The sequence below is a fragment of the Elgaria multicarinata genome, chromosome 7 (genome assembly GCF_023053635.1).
Source record: "Elgaria multicarinata webbii isolate HBS135686 ecotype San Diego chromosome 7, rElgMul1.1.pri, whole genome shotgun sequence".
In the NCBI taxonomy this organism is placed as follows: domain Eukaryota; kingdom Metazoa; phylum Chordata; class Lepidosauria; order Squamata; family Anguidae; genus Elgaria; species Elgaria multicarinata.
In genome coordinates this window covers 71,317,248-71,335,984 of record NC_086177.1, presented here as the reverse complement: position 1 = coordinate 71,335,984, position 18,737 = coordinate 71,317,248, and the positions used below count along the sequence as shown (strand labels likewise).

At 42.6% G+C, this 18,737-nt stretch overlaps 2 protein-coding genes and 1 long non-coding RNA gene across 3 annotated transcripts in view; 1 reads left to right on the top strand and 2 right to left on the bottom strand.

Moving 5' to 3' along the window:
* The window catches only part of YTHDF3 (YTH N6-methyladenosine RNA binding protein F3), a 28,575-nt gene extending 22,037 nt beyond the window's left edge, over positions 1-6,538 (bottom strand). The window contains exons 1-2 of the mRNA XM_063130778.1: positions 6,310-6,538; positions 4,664-4,688 (exon numbers count right to left, since the gene is read on the bottom strand). Coding sequence (XP_062986848.1) covers positions 4,664-4,688; positions 6,310-6,333 — 49 coding nt within the window. The 5' untranslated portion in view covers positions 6,334-6,538. The remainder of the gene's footprint in view (positions 1-4,663; positions 4,689-6,309) is intronic.
* A 343-nt stretch (positions 6,539-6,881) lies between these two features.
* On the top strand, positions 6,882-13,328 carry LOC134401648 (E3 ubiquitin-protein ligase RNF4-like). The gene is made up of 2 exons (XM_063130780.1): positions 6,882-7,059; positions 9,272-13,328. Exon 2 carries the CDS (start codon positions 9,310-9,312, stop codon positions 10,150-10,152), a length of 843 nt encoding a protein of 280 aa, XP_062986850.1. The 5' UTR covers positions 6,882-7,059; positions 9,272-9,309; the 3' UTR covers positions 10,153-13,328.
* Positions 7,327-18,737, bottom strand: part of LOC134401653 (uncharacterized) — a 29,475-nt gene continuing 18,064 nt past the window's right edge. Inside the window, exons 2-4 of the long non-coding RNA XR_010025670.1 lie at positions 16,200-16,257; positions 13,663-13,730; positions 7,327-7,942 (exon numbers count right to left, since the gene is read on the bottom strand). This is a non-coding gene — a long non-coding RNA (uncharacterized LOC134401653). The remainder of the gene's footprint in view (positions 7,943-13,662; positions 13,731-16,199; positions 16,258-18,737) is intronic.

Sequence of the window (18,737 nt, the reverse complement as noted above, 5' to 3'; positions counted from 1 at the left end):
AGGGTAAAGAGTGGGAAAATCTATTTTTAATATAACCTTTGAACAACTGTGGAAATGAGCCTACTACTTCTGGAACACTGTTCCATGTTCCAAGAATTACACATTTTAAACTATAAGCAGAATTGTACAATAATCTTCATTACAACCTCACAAGCAGCTCAATTATCCCATCCTCTGGCTACTTTCCTTGTGTGCCTCTATCATTTAGTAACCACCTAACATCAATGCCACATCTTTTTCTCATGAGATTTCCTTTCCTTACCCTCTTCTGTACAGAGACTTTGTAAACCACGGGCTCAAGCTGTCTTTCCTGCCTAAATTTTCCCTTAAGGCAGGCATAGGGAACCTTCCATCCACGGGCCTGATTCTGCCCACGGGGGTTGGGGGGCGCATCTGGCCTGTTAGCTTGCCACTCTGTCTCCATCCCCCATCACTTCCCAAACCAGAATATCTTAACTCACGACCTAGGCAGAGATTGGAGGTAACAGATTTTCTCTGCTTTCACCCCACTGCACTGCATTAAGTTTGAAAAAATTATCCACTGGCACCAATGAAAACCCTTTTCAATCATCCCTCCTCCACCGCATTTAGGCTTGAAAATAGTCTCCGTTGGTGCCAACAGAGTTTTGTCAAGCCTACTTGCAGCAGGAAGGGTCATTTGGGTGGGGGGGTCTGCTACTAAGGAGATGAAGAGGTAGCCCCCCATGCACCCCTCAAAAGAACACCCTCCATATGCTGTAATCAGGCTTTCAAAAACCCTCCATTAGTGCCAACAGCTGGAGTGGGGAATATCTTCAGGAAGGGGGTGTGTGTGTGTGTGTGTGTATGTGTGTGAGAGAGAGTGAGAGAGAGAGAATAGGGTCTAAACAATAATAATATTGGGGGTCAATTGCCAGCAGTGTGGCAGCTAGTCCCCAACACAACTGCCTGGAGCCAACTTGGACCTTGGCCTGAAAATAGTTCCCCGCACCTTCCTGAAGGCTATTAGATGTGTAGGTTTAGTTCCCCACACCTGCCTGACCTTTGGAGGTCAAGCAGTCACCAAGGTTGTATTGTTTTCAGCACCTCCTCTAAACATTACTGTTTCAAGATTATTGTTTCCCTCAATGACTGGTCATGGTTTTATCGGAACCTTATTTTTTTTAATGTACATTTTAATGACGTTTTATTGATGTTTTTACTGTTTTGTCCTATTTGTTCATCGCTTCGAAATCTTCAGATAGGGAGCAGTATATACATACTGCAAATAAATTTAAAAAAATAGATTCTCAGAATATGGGGGAGGGTGAAACAGATATGTGGAGAAACAGAATGCAGTCCCCCAGTGTAAGCTTTGTACAGCAGCGTAGGAGTGAGGTCAGCATTTAAGACAAGCCAAAATGTCAAATCCATGGGATCTGCAAGAGTTCCTCACATCAAGTGATGTATTCCTCCTAACTTCTGTTGCAACATTCTAAATCTTTTGAAAATAATAATTTTAGATCCAAATCCATGCCTCAAAAAAGCAAATACAAGGTTTAATTTGTACAACTCATTCCAACAACAAATCTGGCTGTAGAAGCAAGAAAGTAACATTACTTTTGTTTCAACTGGGGAGAACTCAATACCGTCTTTCTAATAACTAAGTAGAAAAGTCAGCAATTTCTCCTGTGGTTCAATGGACAGCATGTTTGAAACAAAACCAACTCTGGCTTGGAAAAGGGACAGGGTCACACACCAGTGATTCTCCTCAAATAGTAAAGTGTGCTTTAAAAAGAATTATCAACTCAGCAACAGTTACCTGCCAGAAGAGTAAACTTCTGACTGTTAAGGCACAAACAATCTACTCATCCAATGCAAAGCTACTCCCTTTCTCTTACTAAAAGAGATCTATATCCAAATTATTCCACGACAGAACTTAATTTAAAATTTTAATTAGATGATCTGCAGGGAAAGCATGGCATACCCACTGTTACCAACAGCAAATACTACTTTAGCTTTACACATTTATCTCTTATTTCGGACTAAGAACACAGCATTAAACTCAACGCACAATTGTCATTAATTAAATATTATTTTCAGAGAAGCTCAACATTACTACTCTATACTTACATACGTAGGAATGAGCCCCAATGAACTCAGAAGAACTTGCTTTTAAGTAAACATGCATATCTGAAATGCAAGACTTCTTGGTCTTAGTACAACTTGGAGTTTGGGGCAGATATATTTTCTCCCCAGTCAATACTCTTATTAATGTTAAAAAATTAATGGAAACAAATACATTTTACAGAGACAAGAAAAACATTTGTGTTCTATTAAAAGTTGCTCTTTAGAAAAATATACATACTAAAATGTTCTAAAATATGCTTCAATGTCTAACGTACACATATGTAGGAACAAATATTTTAGGAATCCAATACTAAGCACTAGTATAAAATATTGGGTGACGTATTGGGTACCAATGCAATTGCATCATTCGTTAATTGCTTACAATTACATAAAGTAAAAGAACTCTATCACTTAGTTCTAATGAAGCTGGGTTCTTCACTTTTCCACGTACAGCTTATAGTAATTTAGTAATATGGCTATGCACACGTTTTATAATTAACTCCAAAAATGTGCTATAAAGGGCACATGACCAAAGACTAGACCAAATCTAGATGCCATACAAAGATATTTTTAATGAAAGATGTTCATATTACTAGCTGTTTCTTCTCCAAATTTCAGTGCCTATAATGCACTTCAGATTTTGTTCCAATCCTTCACCCATCCACCCTCATTAACACATTGACTACACCAACTGAAGAACCATTCCTAAAGATCCCTCTCCCTGCTTCCCTTGATGGTTTTTCAACTTATGAACTTTTTATTTTGGCAGGTGTCTAACCTTCCAACCTGCTGATGTTTTATGGTAGAGATAGGCAACCCAATGGACCTCCATGTTTTGGACTACAACTCCCATCATCCCTTACAACTGGCTAGACTGCCTGTGGCTGATCATAGTCCAAAAACATATGGAGGACACTAATTTGCCTACCCATATTAAGGTATTATGCGCTCATAAAGTGTATTGGTTTTCTTATCTATTATATTTTTGCTGTATTTCTAATGGTTTCATTGGTTTAACTGTTGGGTTTTTTTGGTGATTCATTTTGCTACAGATTTAAGTGTGGGGTATAAATCTCCTAAAAAAATTCTTTCTATATATTTGCCTGAGGTTCTTGGATAGAATCAACAGTTTAAATGTGGTTGCCAGAAGCAGTATTTGAGATAGCCTGGTGGTGCTGTTGATTTTCAGGACTAGCACCACTTGTATGTGTTTCTGCTCATTCATCAGTAAATAGGCTTGGATACTAGCACTGTACATGTCAACTCAAAAGTTCCACTGAGTTCAGTGGGGCTTCCTCCCAAGTAAAGGGATATAAGATTGTATCCTGAATTATTATATGTCATGTAATGAGTTTAGAAACAAAATACCACAATAAACTTCCTCTCACCCTTCCAGCTTGCAAAGGATCTCACTGTGATGAATGCTATCAGTTTTTGCAGCTCCAATCACCTGTTAGAGGATGGGATGCTACAATAAATTGCTGTCACAGATTATCAATGCTGTTAGAATTGACAATGTATGTGTATATATATGTGTGTGCGTGTGTGCACATAAACACACAGCATTAATCCAACAACTGTACTACATACACAGCTCTGGATGTTGAAAGCTGGGGTTTTCCACCCTCACACAGCATCCCTTTTCACCTAGAGGGTCCACTCTGGAAGATTATGCATATGTAGACCACATTTACAGGATTTGGCTGACAACCACAAAGAAATACAAAGAACAACTGTTTATTTAAGAAGTCATCAGAAGATAAATTCATTACAGAATTACCAGACAGAAATGCATTTGAGCAAATGTAAAGGAGACAGAAGCTTGGATTTAAGGATAAGACAAAGAAGCTCGTGGAAAGAAAGTTACTTTTCTACCCCCTGAAGTAAACTAAGGCCAATAAAAAAAATCTCTGGAGGATCAAGGGGATCAATCCTTAGCAATGTGGGATGGCACGCTGGGACTGCTGGGGGAGAGGGAAACACTCAAATCCAGACATCCACCCAATTCTGGACAATGTTCCTCTCCCTCAGTAGCTTCTGCAACCCATCTCACATTTCTCCAGACTTGCTTTTTGGGAAGATGCAGGAAGTTGTAGAAGGGAAGGAGGGGATGCGAAACTTTTCCTTCTGCAAAACTCTTAATTTAACCGGTCTCAGAATCCAAGCCAAACTCTAAGCTTTGAAGGCAATTAAGACCCTACTTTTTTAAAAAAATAAGTTGCAATACTCAGCTTACATTCTAAAAGTACTCCAGATGCTAAACCAATATTTCCATCAGGAGATAGCTAACCAGACAAGGAGCTATGTCATGGAGCTGATTACTCATAACATTCACTTGGGTCAACAGGAGCAAGTCATTAACAGAGATGAAGGCTTGGGAAATTCTACTTTATAAGGCTGCAAGGTGATTCACCATCTTTTTATACTGGTATAGTCTAATGAAATTACTTACTACACCAATATAAATTGTTAGTAGACTGCACCATCTCCAAATACTGCAGTTCTAAAACTATCTACTCCATAGTACTCATGGAATTATACTCTTCGTGACCTAAATGTAGAAAAGTCAACTTACCTTTATTTCCCTGTCCTTTAGGTCTCTGTTAGTAATAAAGAAAAAAAGGGGGGAAAAGTTAGAGGAATCAAACATTAAAGCCCACTGCATAATCAGACTTCCCTAACCTAGTGCCTTCTAGAAGTTTTTGATTACAACTCCCATAATCCCTGACTACTGGTCCTGTTGGCTGGGACTGATGTAGTCCAAAATATTTGGAGCACACCAGGTTGGGAAAAGTCAGCATACATCAACTATGCCACCGTTTTCAAGATATACAAGTAAGATGATGTAGAACAAGCCATTCTGTATTTTAAAAATGACTGATTAGAATCCTAACATCACTATACACTTTAAAAGACACCCACCCATATTTTACTATCCAGGAATATAAACAGAAATAGAAGACAAAAAGTCATATGTTTTATGCTTGGCAGCTCAAGGAATATAATTATAGAGAAAGGCTGTTGGGATCATTTGTTCTCTCTTGGCTGAGAGCTTCATAGTAGTTTATTTCCTTACTTCGATGAGTATAGGTAAAAACACAACATTCCATCATTTATATAAAAAAGTGCTTGCAAAATGAAACATTATATAAAGTATAAGACACTCTATTGCATGTGTCCCAGTCTTGCTACTTAAAATGAGAACAGTGAAGCCAACTGGCCATATTAACATCACATTTTAATTATTTTATTACCCCCAAAATGATCCATCCACTGCATACTATTCCTATTTCTCCCTACTTTCACAGATTTGGTAACTGTGCCCTTGTAATGATTCCTCACATTACTGAATCCTCACAAAATGAAGAAAAAACTATACTTGCCTATCTTTGGCCAATGCTAAAGTGTTTTCAAAAGTGATGTTCAAAAGAGCTTAAACAGAAACATAAACTCTGAGTTGCACGATCTAAATTTGGGGATGTTTCTTAATCTGATGTTCTCTAGATACATGCATACACCGACGGAAGGGAAAAGCCTGGGAGGGTGAGGCTATGAGATTATTCGAAAAACACCCACGGAGAAGGATGTTGAAGGATAAGGCCACTTAGGAATGAAAAACGGAAAGACCAGGAAAGGGATTGAAAAACAAGCAGGCAAGAAATATCTCCATGAGAATAAAAGAACAGGAAATTGGGAAACGCGTATGAAGATCCACCATCAAGAAGCAAAAACGTCGCGAAAGGGCATAATCGCAAGAAAAACAAACAACAGGAGGGCTACGGGGGAGAGGCTTGAAACGGCGGCAGCAAGACGCCTTCCGAGAACAGAAGGTGACGACTAGACAACAACGACTCGTGCAGGAAGCCTTCAGAGCCGCAAGTCCACGGGGGCGATGGGGGAAACCTGCTGGAAGCGGCGTACGAGGGCCGGGGGAGCCGGAGGGGAAGGCGCGAGCGCCGGCGACCCCGGGAACGAAAGAGCCTGTCCGCGAAAGGAAACAGCGGGGTCGCCTCGGCCTCAGCAGGAGGCCCCAGGCCGAGGCTGAACGGCCTCCAGGCCTGCGGAGGGGGCGGTCCCGGGAACAGGGGAGGAGTCCCACGGCCTCGGATGTAGCGGCCGCGGATCCCCGCTATGCCCAGCGGAAGGAGGGCGGGTCGAGGAGGAAAGCAAGGCCGAGCCATTCTCCCACCCGGGAAAGGCAAGGCTGGGCGAAGTCGGTACCTGGTCGACGCTGGTGGCTGACATTCTTCACGGGGAACCGCAATCCCCTCACCCCGCTCCGCTTGGGCCTCCTCCTTCTCTCCCTCAAGTCGTCGCCGCCGCCTCCTTTCCCGCCGCTCTCTTCGCCGCCGTCGCCTGATTGTCTCCGCAGCCCGGACGCTCCTTCCCTGCTCAGTGCCTCCGAAAGCAACCCGCTGGGCACAGCACCGCTTCCCTCCCTTGCTCCGGGCTCCGCTTTCCCACAATGGCGGACGCGCTCCGGCTCCCACTTCCGCTCCACGGCGCCCTGACCTTCCGCTCTTGCCCCCTCCTCCGCTGACGACGACGTCGCAGCCGACCTTTCCCTTTCCGTCTCCGCCTCATGTCACGTGGGGAGAGGAGAGGTGAATGAGGAAAAGAAAGCGGGTGCGCGTGCGCGCCTGAGCCGCCTTAAATTGCCCGTATGTAACAGGCGCCGCAAATGGCACAGGCGCAGTGACCGTTACGGCGGGTGGAGGAGGAAGTGACGTCAACGCCTTCAGCGTTCGGGTAGAAAGTGCTGTGTGGAGAGAGATTTGAAGGGAAAGGTAGGTGAGCTTCGCGGCGGACGGCTGTCCGAGGAAGCGTTTGCGTGCGGATATCAGCCGCGTCCTACGGCAGGCCTGTGGCGGCTCCTCAGAAGAAGGCCCCCTTTCCCTGGACTTGGTTGGCGGGTTTGGGCGGCACAGAGCTCCCAGGGCTGTGGCGGTGCCTTGGTAGCCCATAGAGAAGGTGAGTGTCATGGCCAGGGCTCTTCCCTGACTGTCTGCCAGCCATTATACCGCTGGGCGGTCACGGTAGGCCGGCGCTATCGCTCCACGGTAGGCCCATCCATTTTCAGTAGGGCTGCTTTGACGCCAACGATAGAGGGTGGGGCAAAAAAAACCCAAAAAACAAAGGGAGACGCATCTGTAAACTAAGGCAGGAGTGACCAAGAAAGAGCGATGAAGGATGTGGGTGTGTGGGGGTAAGTGAGCGATCTGTCCTCGGGGGCCACGCTGGGAGGCGTGGAAGGTTTGTAGTTATTTAGGCAGGAACGGGGTGTGTGTGTGTAATTTGTTCATGGATTTAGGGGCCCCTATACAGATTCTCCCCAAAATTGTGGCCCCTCGGGCACATATGTACTAAGTAAGCCTTTGTTCCAAGCCTGGATTCCGACAGCCCCATAACAGAATAACGACCTTTGTTTGGGCTTACGGTGCAACCTAGAACCTGGTTAACTAAAGGAGCAATCCTAAATAAAGTCCTATAACTTCTAGCATCCTGGCTGGGTAATAGTGGGAGGTGTAGGACTTTTTTTATGCCTGAACTTGCGCTAAGAAATTGAAACAGGCAGACCCAGAAGGAAGTGCGAACTCTCCCGTTTAGTATATCACAAGTTTATTGGAGAGTGTGGGGTCAAATGTTGCCAGTCCCACCATGGAGATTCAGCTGTTACTGCTGACTCAGGACACAATCTCTGAATTTGAAAGGTAACCATACCATTCAGTAGTTTCTTCAAGAGCCTTCTTGAGAGATGCTGGTGTTTCAGCTTCTTGGACATGCTCTTTGTTTCACAGTCTACTATCTCTCCTAATGGGTGTACCTGTGGCAACCTCTGCTTGATGTTACCTAGCTGAGAAGAAATGGAAGCACACGTTACTCAATTCTCTTCCATAGTCCACAAATGATGAGTGTCCATGGAAGTCAAGAATGTATTTGGGAGGATTTTAGGTGGATTAATTTCATTGATTAAGTTTCTATACTATCCAATAGTCAAATCTCTCTGGGCAGTTGACAAAGATTAAAACCCTAAAAATGCAATATAACATAATATAAATAGCTTACATACAAAAACATCAAACAATTTTACACAATCGGCAATAAAAATCCCAGAACCAATTAAAAATCTCATCATATGTTGTCAAATACCTGGGAATAGAGGAAGGTCTTACCTGGTGCCATAATCAGGAAGCACTGCAGAGAAGGCTCCCTCCCTTGTTGCCATCCCCCTAACCTTCCTCAAAGGAGGCACTTGGAGTAGGACCAAAAATGTTGATTGTAGTACACAGGTTCATACCAGGAGAGGTGCTTCAAAGGATTCATAGGTGAGCAATTTCTTGACCATTGTACAATCTTGGTAGTTACATTTAGATTGCTAATACGCTGCTGATCAAGCATCTGCATAGACTTTTAGATTCACCAGTGAAATGAATACAGCCATTGTTCCTTGACCCCCAAATTGTAACATCTTTAGTTGTGGGCTTCAGCAAATAATTTTCTATCCTGACTTTGTGTTAAGAGACAATATGCTTCAAATTCAGTGTTTTGGAGCCATTCCCTGAGATGTTAGGCTTCAAGACCTTTTAATTCCAAATCTGTACATTCTTGGAGTTCTTTGAACAGCTGGTCGTAAGTGTCTTTATATCTGTCAGACTGCATACTGCCTTTTCTCCACACAGAACATTTGCTTGAGTAGATGGCATGAGCACTGTTACTCTAGTCTAGATAAGATGCATGATATGAACATATACTCCCTTTCCTTATGCGTAGACAATTTGTATGTTATACTTCTGTAGCCAGAGAAGTATTTGCTTCAGACTTGCCTAAGGGCTTTGTGAAGATGGTTCAGGGGCTTGGATCAGACTGAATCATCAGGTATGCCAACCATATTGATGAATACAACTGCCAGCAGCTCCCCTACAATTTAAGCATGATTCGTTTTCAGCCTTCATTAAGCTATGAGATCCATATGCTGTGGATTGTCTTTTCTGAAAAAGACATGTACCTAGAACACCCTCGGTTGTGTCAACTTGTGTATACTTTAAGTTACTCTGCTGGCCAAAAGTGTTGCTGGGTAGAGTTCTGGCTCTTTTGTGGCTTATCACTTGGGAGTATATATACATACAGTGTACATACAGATTCATATGTCAGGAGTTCTCATATATTTCTCTTATTCCTGTAGTTTGTTTAGAAGTTTGGCTTTTCCTGCCTCCATATACCATGAGCCCAAATGATGCCAAGCGTTGTGGTGCCAAGCGCAGGAAGAACAAAAGGGGTGCATCAACTCTAACTGGTGCCCTGGAAGTCAAGTCTATGGGGCCTGCTTCCTCAACCACCATCCCCTCTTCTGCATCCCCATCTACTTCCTCTGTAGCATTCTCCTTGCAAACAGCTGCCACTGCGTCTTCTCCTAGCACTGGAAATAATTTTCTGGCAGCACCTGCCTCAGCTACCCCTTTGATTTCCAGTGAAAGGATGGGGAAGACTGAGATTCCAAAAAAGCGTTGTGGAGGAACAATTAATTGTAGACAAACTCGCAAGCGAAGTAGAATTGCCACTTCAGCCACTGAAGCAGTTTCACAAGTAGAGCCAATCGATCTTGAAGAAAGTGCTTGTGAAGAAGTTGTAGATCTCACTTGCGAGTCTTCAGAACCAATAGTAGTTGATCTGACGCACAACGATTCTGTTGTGATAGTTGAAGAAAATGTTTGTCAACGGCGAAGGCGAGAATTAAGAAGTCAACAACTCCCTGACAGCTGTGTCTTAAGTAGTGATGATGATGAACCAAGAGATAACGATGTTGTGTTAACTAGTACATTACCTAGAGAATTGGAATTATTGGAAGATGGAGTTTCAAGTTCTCGCCGTTCAGGTACTGTGAGTTGCCCAATTTGCATGGATGGCTACTCAGAAATTGTGCAGAGTGGGCGGCTCATTGTATCAACTAAGTGTGGTCATGTCTTCTGTAGTCAGTGCCTCCGTGATGCCCTAAGAAATGCTAATTCCTGTCCGACTTGTAGGAAGAAACTAGGTTATAAACAATATCATCCAATTTATATATGAAACTTTAGATTCTTCTCCAAAGAATCTAAATTGAACTCTTGTGGATGCTTCATAAACGTCTTATATTTCTGCAAACAATAAAGGATTACGGATCACGTATGTGCCCAAATGTGACACTTCATTGGTGGACTTTTCTAGTTGGCATTTTTATTGGCCCATCCTACATGTAAGCTTATGTTTTGGCTTTTGTTTGTTTTTTACTCGTACCAGCAAGCCTACTTTGCAGTTCATCAGGGCCTAAATGTTTGAAGGACCGTGTACTGCATTGGAAGCACCTGTTGTTGCCATGCTGCTTTTGAAGAACTTGGCACTGGATCTTTGCAAAATGTCTTTTCTGCTTTAAGGGATTGAATGTGTTTTGTTCAAGATTTTAAAGTCGTCATCTCTTGATGATGTAAGTAAAAATGACAAGTTAGAAAACCTACAACTTTTTGGGGTGGGGGGAGAGATTACAAACAAAATCTTATCTCATAGCAAGCTTCCCTTTGTTTGTGAACAGCTGAATTTCCAGTGGGACTGGACTTCTTAACCATACTGCAACACACTTTTAATATCAAATGCATAGGTGTTTCGTTTAAAGCCTTTTTTAGATCAACACAGAAGACCATGACTATATCTGTAAGAAATACTTGACTCTCTAGAGCCATAGTTATAAACAATTTTTCTGTGTGCACATCTACTTATAAAAGAGTAAGTTGAAACCTTCCCCCATCCCCTTTTGGGGAAGGGAGGAGATTAACTTGAGTGATGGTATAACAAGTTTATTTTGGCCTTGTCAGCTATTCATGATATAATGCTAAATGGCTTAATGTTAAACCCTTTCTTTAATGATGTAAAAGATATCTTTAACAAGTTTATATTGCTAACACTTAAATGATAGGCTTGATCGGAAGCATATGTAACCCAGTCTTCAGTTGTTGAGTTGGTTTTAATAATTTGGGAGGGTTACTCTGAAAGACTGGATCCCAATAGTCATACATGTTCCTTTAATATATATTCATGCACTACCACTTGAGTAGGTTTCTTAAATATATATCTCATTAGTTGCACTTCTTTCCTATTAGGCGTATTTTGAAAGGCCCTTAAGGCCGTCATTAGTCTGCTTGCCATTTGACGAAGATCAGAATGGTATAGCATGAAATGTAGGCCGCTGTCTTTATGTGTAAAGCCATAGCCTACAAAGTTATGCAGTTCATGGGATGTCTACACACTTTGCATATTGCAGCTTGTGGTATGTCCACAGGTCATCAGCAGATGGAAGTGTCCTATGCTGGTTGCACAGACAAGATGGGTTCTACAAAGTTCTGTCAGCAATATATGGAAAATAGGGGAAAGTTGAGGCCTAACCTACACTAGTATTCAGCAAGTTATCCATGCAAATACTTTAACAGTGACGGCTAATGTTTTGCAAACGGTTTGTTTAAAACTGTCAAATAATACAAAATAGAATAGTAAAATATCAGAGTACAAATAATCTGCCAATGCAGTGAATAGTATTAAAGTGAGGGCTTTAAGTAGAATATTTGCCCATTAGAATTATAGAGAAAGTTTTAGATACCTATAATTTTTATGATAGAAATTTTATAATTACCCATCCCCCCATAAATTCTTCAGAATCCTTAATGTGCAGAAAACTGCACAGAACTAGGGGTTGCCACTCCTGGCCCTGATACATAGAGATACCTAAAAGTTTGATTTTTCACTGATGTAGGTACTCTTCAGATATTCTCAGCCTAATCAGATGCTCATCCATGAGAAATCCTACAAGGCTGGAGACAGTATCAAACCACATGACTGATCCTAGTAATATAGTTAGGTATCTTGGATGCAGCAGCTGATGCTTATAGATAATCATCTTCAATACCACTGAAATAATTTTAAAATCTACCATAGTTATTGTATAATGGGTTAAAAAGTTTCATGTAATACTTTTCACAAGTATTATGGATACTTCGGTTCTTAGGAATGTCAAAACTTCATTAATTTGAACATTTGTGGAATCATCTTCTGTCGAACTGGGATAGTTTTTTCCCAATTACCTTCTAGAAATTATCAATTTAAACATCCAACGTAGGAATTTTTAGAAAGTAAGGCTGAAATCCTATTATTACTTGGAAGCAAGTTCCTTTGAACTGCATGAAAGCTGCTTTTGATTAAATATGCATAGGGGCAGGTGGTAAGTTGGGATTCATAAATGAATTGACATACTTCTGTAGTCCGGAGAAAGGCCATACAATTTTGTTCAGGGTATTATGTTATAATTTTTCAATGGCTGTGGAATACTTATCAAAAATTGTGCTAGCTTTTGAGAGTTCTATTAGCTACGAAACAAACTGTTTATAGCACTAACTTTTAAATAGCATTCACTGGCTGCATTTAAACACAATGTTAAACTATGGTTCAGCATTGCATGAATGAGCCTCATGTGTTCTCTCTGTCCTTCAGTGCAGCTGTGAGAAGCAGATCAGAATCATTCATTTCTGTGTTTAACTTACTGCAATGTAGCATTATGTCCAAACTCAAACAAACTATGGTTAGTTTTAATTACGGTTTACTGAAATGTGCCATAGTTTTGAAGTTGCCTCATTTGGACAAACCGTAATTGAGATTAATCCTTTTTTTTCTGGGGGGTTTCAATATGCTAAATTGAGGGTAACGGGACGCTTTTGCTTCCATTTTCAATCTCCTCTACTAGGATGGGGAGGAGGAGCATACAAGCCCAAAGTTCATACACATAATGCCTAATCCACAGTTGAACACTGAGTCCCAATCTAGCCATTATTCACATCTTCAAAATAAAATATGAATGCCAATTTCAATTTCTTTTTGGTGCAAGTGATACTGGCTTAGTAAGGAGATGCATGGTTTAAGGACTAGTGGTCAAATCTCTATTGCCTATCTTTTCCATGTGTAAATGTGTAAGTTCATGCCATTTACTTATTTAAATGTATCCATTTGTGTATAGCAGGTTTATTTTGGCATCTTAATTAGGTAAATAAACTTTATTGCAGATTAAAATAAAGCTTTGTGTATTCTGTCACCCTCTATTTGTATTGGGAGAGATCAGGAGGTTTAGAGGTACAGATACTGTATGTAAAGAACATGATAGAGCATATACACAATGGTACCTGAAATTCTGAAGAGGACATGGCGGTCCGTATCCATTAAAGCACTTGCACAAGGTAATCTCTCTACTACAGCCTCCTAAAACTTGGACACTCATGCAATCTTGGCATATGGGGCAGGGTGCTGCAGTGGGAAGGGGAATATCAGCTGCTCAGAACAAGCTTGTGGGTGGGAGAATTCCTGTTACACGAGTCCATCACTGAATACAACCTGGCATTTGGAATGGACTGTGGAAAGGGCTGGAGTCCTGTTCTTTGGTCATTTAGAAGATGGCTATTACATTGCTAGAATTTATGCAGTCAGAGTAGAATTTATGCAGTCAGGAGTCAAGTAGCTAAACTTTTCCTGGATGGCACCAATGTCGGCTGCCAGTGTTACACTTACCTGTATATAATCTTCAAGCAGCCTCCTATCCAACCAGCTTACAAGACCAACTGCTACTCCAAAAAAATCTGTACACAGAATAATATGTTCAGGAAAAAGGTCAGAAAAATCTGGTATTTTTTGTTTGTTTTTATTTTCGATATTGTAGGAAGTGGCTGTCTCCTAATGCTTGTAAAAATAACATTTTGAGAATGAAAGCCTTTTTTCCCTTTTTTGCCAATGCTTGTCTGCTCCTGCTTTCAGGTGCATTTGCGAGGATATATGATAGAAATATTCTAAGATACATTTTCAAAGTCTTCTTTTATTTTATTTAAAGTATTACAGAGAAAAATGAGTACAAACAATCCCCTAACACTTAATATCAAACCAACATATGGATATGTATAATACACAAAAAGAAGGAAATAGAAAAAAAAGATTGAGATACATTTTATGAAAACTGGGAAATATTCTATAACTACAGTAGGAAAGACTAGGAATTTATCAAAATGGGTCAGAAGATTGGTCAGTTGGGTTTTAATATGTTGACAATTTAGAAAACAGTGGAATTGGGAATTTTGATAGAATAATTTGTGAAATTACATTAACCATACAAGCTCAGGATGGAGTATGTCATCTTCATTAGAAACATACATATATTTCTATTGGACAGTCTCCATATAGAATTGTTTGGCCCTTCTCTGCAGAGGATTTAAGATAAAATTGTACAGATGCAATGAATAAAAAATATAGGTGCCAATTTTGTCAGTGTCTTGGATCACTATATTTTCTATTGCTCTAGATCTGCCTTTATTCAAAATACAAATTAAGGCATTTATGGGCATACAGCCATAGGACATTATCCATCCCTGCCTGTGCACTACTGTAACAGGAAGTTAGAGGGTCCTGCAATGATTGGAAATGAGCAAACAGCTCATTTCTGGAACAGGCAGGTCAGTGGAACTTTCAGAACCTGACCTGCCCATTCCAGATATGAGCATTTCCGGGATTACTGTCAGAAGTGCTAGTCCCTGCTCTGCAAACGGTGCTCTCGTTAGCACAATAGGAACAGTAGGAGCCCAGGCAGTATTAGTTACTGCCTGGAGTGTTTTGTTCAGTCTAATCACTGTCACTGGTCTGTGGGTTTATCACTTCCTCTAATAGCAAACCTAGTATCTCCATGCTGACGGGATTGGTGCCAAAGTTAGATGAAGAGGAAGGTATCTGCACACTTGGAAGAACTTGAGGTCTTCAGAAGTACACATTAAAAACAAAAGGGGAAAAATCCTCATTACCCCAAGAAGGTCTAAGGTACTTTATTTTTGGTATATGTTGTTCCTTCTGTTTAAATCTGTAACCTTTCATTTAAAAAATAATAATTTCCTTTTTTGGATCCAGAAAAGAGTCTTGATAAATAATTTAAAGTTAGCTGCCCAGGTTCTTCAAGCCAGAGTGAACTTAATTGTGTGTGGGATCAAGCTTATGAAATCTCCTGAAATAAAGGGAACCAGGGCGTTCCTTATTCAAAGCATGAGTTACACTTTTACATTTAATTGGAGAACTTTACTTTCTACAACAGCACCTCATTGGCTGTCTGCATGAATAAGGCCTAAAACTACTCATTACAAGCGGTGCCCTATAAGGAGCAGAAAATCCTGCTTTAAGTATAAGCTGATTCATCCTGGTGTTTTCTGGTAACAAGCTCTCTTATGGTCAAGGAACTTTCACTGTTAACAGGTTTTTGTAATCACTATAATTCTGTCAGCTACATTGCATCTCATTTTTTTCTATGCCTTCTTTGAGAATAGTATTTTCCAAAACCAAACCAAAAAATCCCATAAATCGATACAACTCCTAGCAACTCTAAGGGGTTCTTAAAGACTTCTATCATGCACAAAGATCCACTACTCTCCATGAAATAATGCTTCATTTTCTTGCTTGCTTCTAAATAGCTTGTCTCTTGTTTTGTCCCTCATATCAAGGTGCACTATATATTTGAGTGAGATCTAGTCCTCATCCCCCACCCACCATGTCCGCATACACCGGTAATGCACCATATCCACATCGTGAATAATCCATAGCAGGCAACATCCTTATGTAGTCCCCCATCCCACTGAAGGCCAAAGCCTGTCAAGTCACATTTGTTCAGCTGGAAAGGCTTCGGCCTGCAGTGGGATGGGTGATTACATCTGGATGTTGCCTGCTATGGATTATTCACAACGTATACCAGTAACTGGATCCTGAATGTTTCAGCCAGTGCACACTGTGAATGACAATTGCAGGACTAGTACAGGACATGCAATATGCCTGCAGAAAGGGATATATTTTTAAAGATACTGGATATGATCAAGTTCTTCTTCGTGGTCTCTGTGCATCACACCTAATGGAGCTCTGCGCCTGCACGGAGCCTTAGTCAGACTTCTAATAGCTGAGAACTTTTTGGGTGGGAACTCTTCACCCACCGTCATGTGGTATATATATATATGGTGTTCCCGCCCACTCCCTCAGTTCCTCTTCGACCGCCTTCGTCTCGTTGGGACTAGAGTGTTCATACTCACCTTGCTGAGATCCTCTCCTTCTTTTAGCTTTTTTCCTTCCTCGTCTTCCTCTTTATTCCTAAAAGGCAAAGAAAAGAAAAAAGTCAGAAAGTTTAGCGTCGCTCGTCACATCCTCTCGGGCGCATGGCCTCGAAGGCCCCGTTTACTAAATACAGCCAGTGTGGCAGTAAATTGCCACCCTCCGACGGACACACGCTCTGCCTTTTGTGCCTCGGAGAAACCCACATTGTCGAATCCTGCAGGCATTGTATGTCCTTTTCTAGGCAAGCTAGAAAAAACAGGGCAGATAGATGAAAAGCTCTCCTGTGGCAAAAAGTGCTCCAAGCAGTCGATTCCAACCAACAAGCCAACATGGCATCCATGGACGAACCCACCGCATCCACCTCAAAAAACCCGCCCTTAAGCCTTCCAACCTCTGGGGGCTCCACGGCGCAGGCAGCAGCAAAGAAGCTGACCAAAAAGGCCTAAAACATCAGCCGAACTGCGGCCCAAAAAGAAGGACAAGGCTAGGAATCCTAGCCCACCAAAAACAACGCCACCACCTCCCCCTCTACTCGACTCTCCAATTTGAGTATTGGTGTGGTCTCCCTTGCCTCCACTGGTCATCGAACCTATTTCAACGGCCTCAGAAGGGGAAATTGTGGAAATTCCTCCCCGTGCCCAACTCTCCACTCCGACCGCTCGGGCCCGAGAAACTTCCCTGGACCAACCAGTACCGCCTAACCAGGCTGCATACACCGCATCGCCTCAACTCCGGCGTTCTCCGCCACCACCTCTCATCCGACAAACCAGTCCACCAAGCTGCTCACCTTCACATCCCCACTCTAGGGATAGGGAACGGCAGTCTTACCCACAACCAGAGTGCGATCCATACCGTGCTCGTTCCAGGTCACCAGATCGAGACTGGGACTGCTTCTACGAGCATTATCGCCCACCTAGTCATCACTATTATGACTATTGGAGGGGCTATCTAGAATGCTCAAGCCCACGATACCATGACCACTACTACGATCCCACGCCACGTCCACCATGACCTAGGTGTCCTACACTTCCTCCACCTGTACCACCCAGGAGAGCGTCTCTTGCCGTTTCGCATAGAGAACAACGATCCCCGCCTCGGGACTGACCTCTCCCACATCCACTAGCTGCAGCCCCTCAACCCGCTCCAATCCAAGCCACTCGACAAATCTCCTCTCCTTCGGAGGAAGACTATCAGTCCGACTCATCTTCGACCTCGTCGCCCACACCGTCCATGCCTTCTCCCAACAATATGGTACCGACAAAGGGCAGAGCATCCCCATCCGAGGAACTCGGAATTTTCTCTGACCAAGTGCTCCGAATGGCCCAGAGTCTCAGTATCGACACACAACAACAAGTTGAGCAAGTAAAAGACCCAGGATACAATGCAGTTTATACAGATTCCGTGGTATCGGTTCCGTTCCTCCCAGCCTTGCTGCAGACCATCCACCAGTCCTGGGATACACCCTCAGCTATCACCTTGGCATCAAGACAGCTCGAATCCATGTACAGAGTACAAGAGAAAGATGCTTCTTTCCTATTCTCGCACCCTCAACCCAATTCCATAATCGTGGAATCGGCACAGGGGAAAACACACAAGCAACATAGCGCCCCTGTAGACAGAGAAGGTCGCAGACTTGATGCCCTTGGGAGAAAACTATACTCAACAGCAGCCCTGGGCCTCCGAGTTTCGAACTATAGAGCAATGATGTCCAGATACCAACTGTTTCTCTGGGACAAGATAGGATCACTTTGTGACTACCTCCCAGAGGACCAAAGAGAACTGGCCAGAGTATCCCAATCAGAAGCAATGAAACTCTCTCGCCACCAAATAAATACAGCCCGACACCAGACCAACTGCCATGTCAAATCCATGGTCGGTGCCATAGCATTGTGCCGACATGCCTGGCTACGCTCAGCAGGATTGACTCCTGAAGCCAGAACCAGGATCGAAGAGCTTCCCTTTGATGGAGAGGGCCTCTTCAACTCTAAAACAGACGACCAAATGGACTCAGTACAAAAAGCACGGTCCATGGCAAAAAAGATGGGAATCGGCCAATCACTAGCGCAAACGGCTAGCAGGCCTCGCAGATGGTTCCGACAACAGAACCCCTACTACAACAAACAGTACACAGCCCTCCCATCATGGTACCAACCACAACAGCAACATAAGCAGTACCAACCACCAAAACCACGTCCAACTCGTGGCCGCACTGATCCACCCCAAAGACGTCACCTTTGACAGCCACCCAGTTGTGCCCATCATGTTTGGCAACAGGCTGACCCAATTCCATCAAGCCTGGACTTCCATCACTACAGACGCATGGGTACTCAACATCATAACAAACAGCTACCGCTTAAAATTCACCAGCCTTCCCCACCTAGGCATCGTGAAGATCACCCCCCACTACACAAGTGCTCACAACAGAGACCTTAACCCTCCTCCAAAAGGGAGCAATAGAGCACGTTACCACCAACCCACATACAAACGGATTCTTCTCCCGATACTTCATGGTCCCC

Coding starts and splice junctions, on each gene's coding strand:
- LOC134401648 (XM_063130780.1), top strand. CDS start 9,310: ATGAGCCCAAATGATGCCAAGCGTTGTGGTGCCAAGCGCAGGAAGAAC.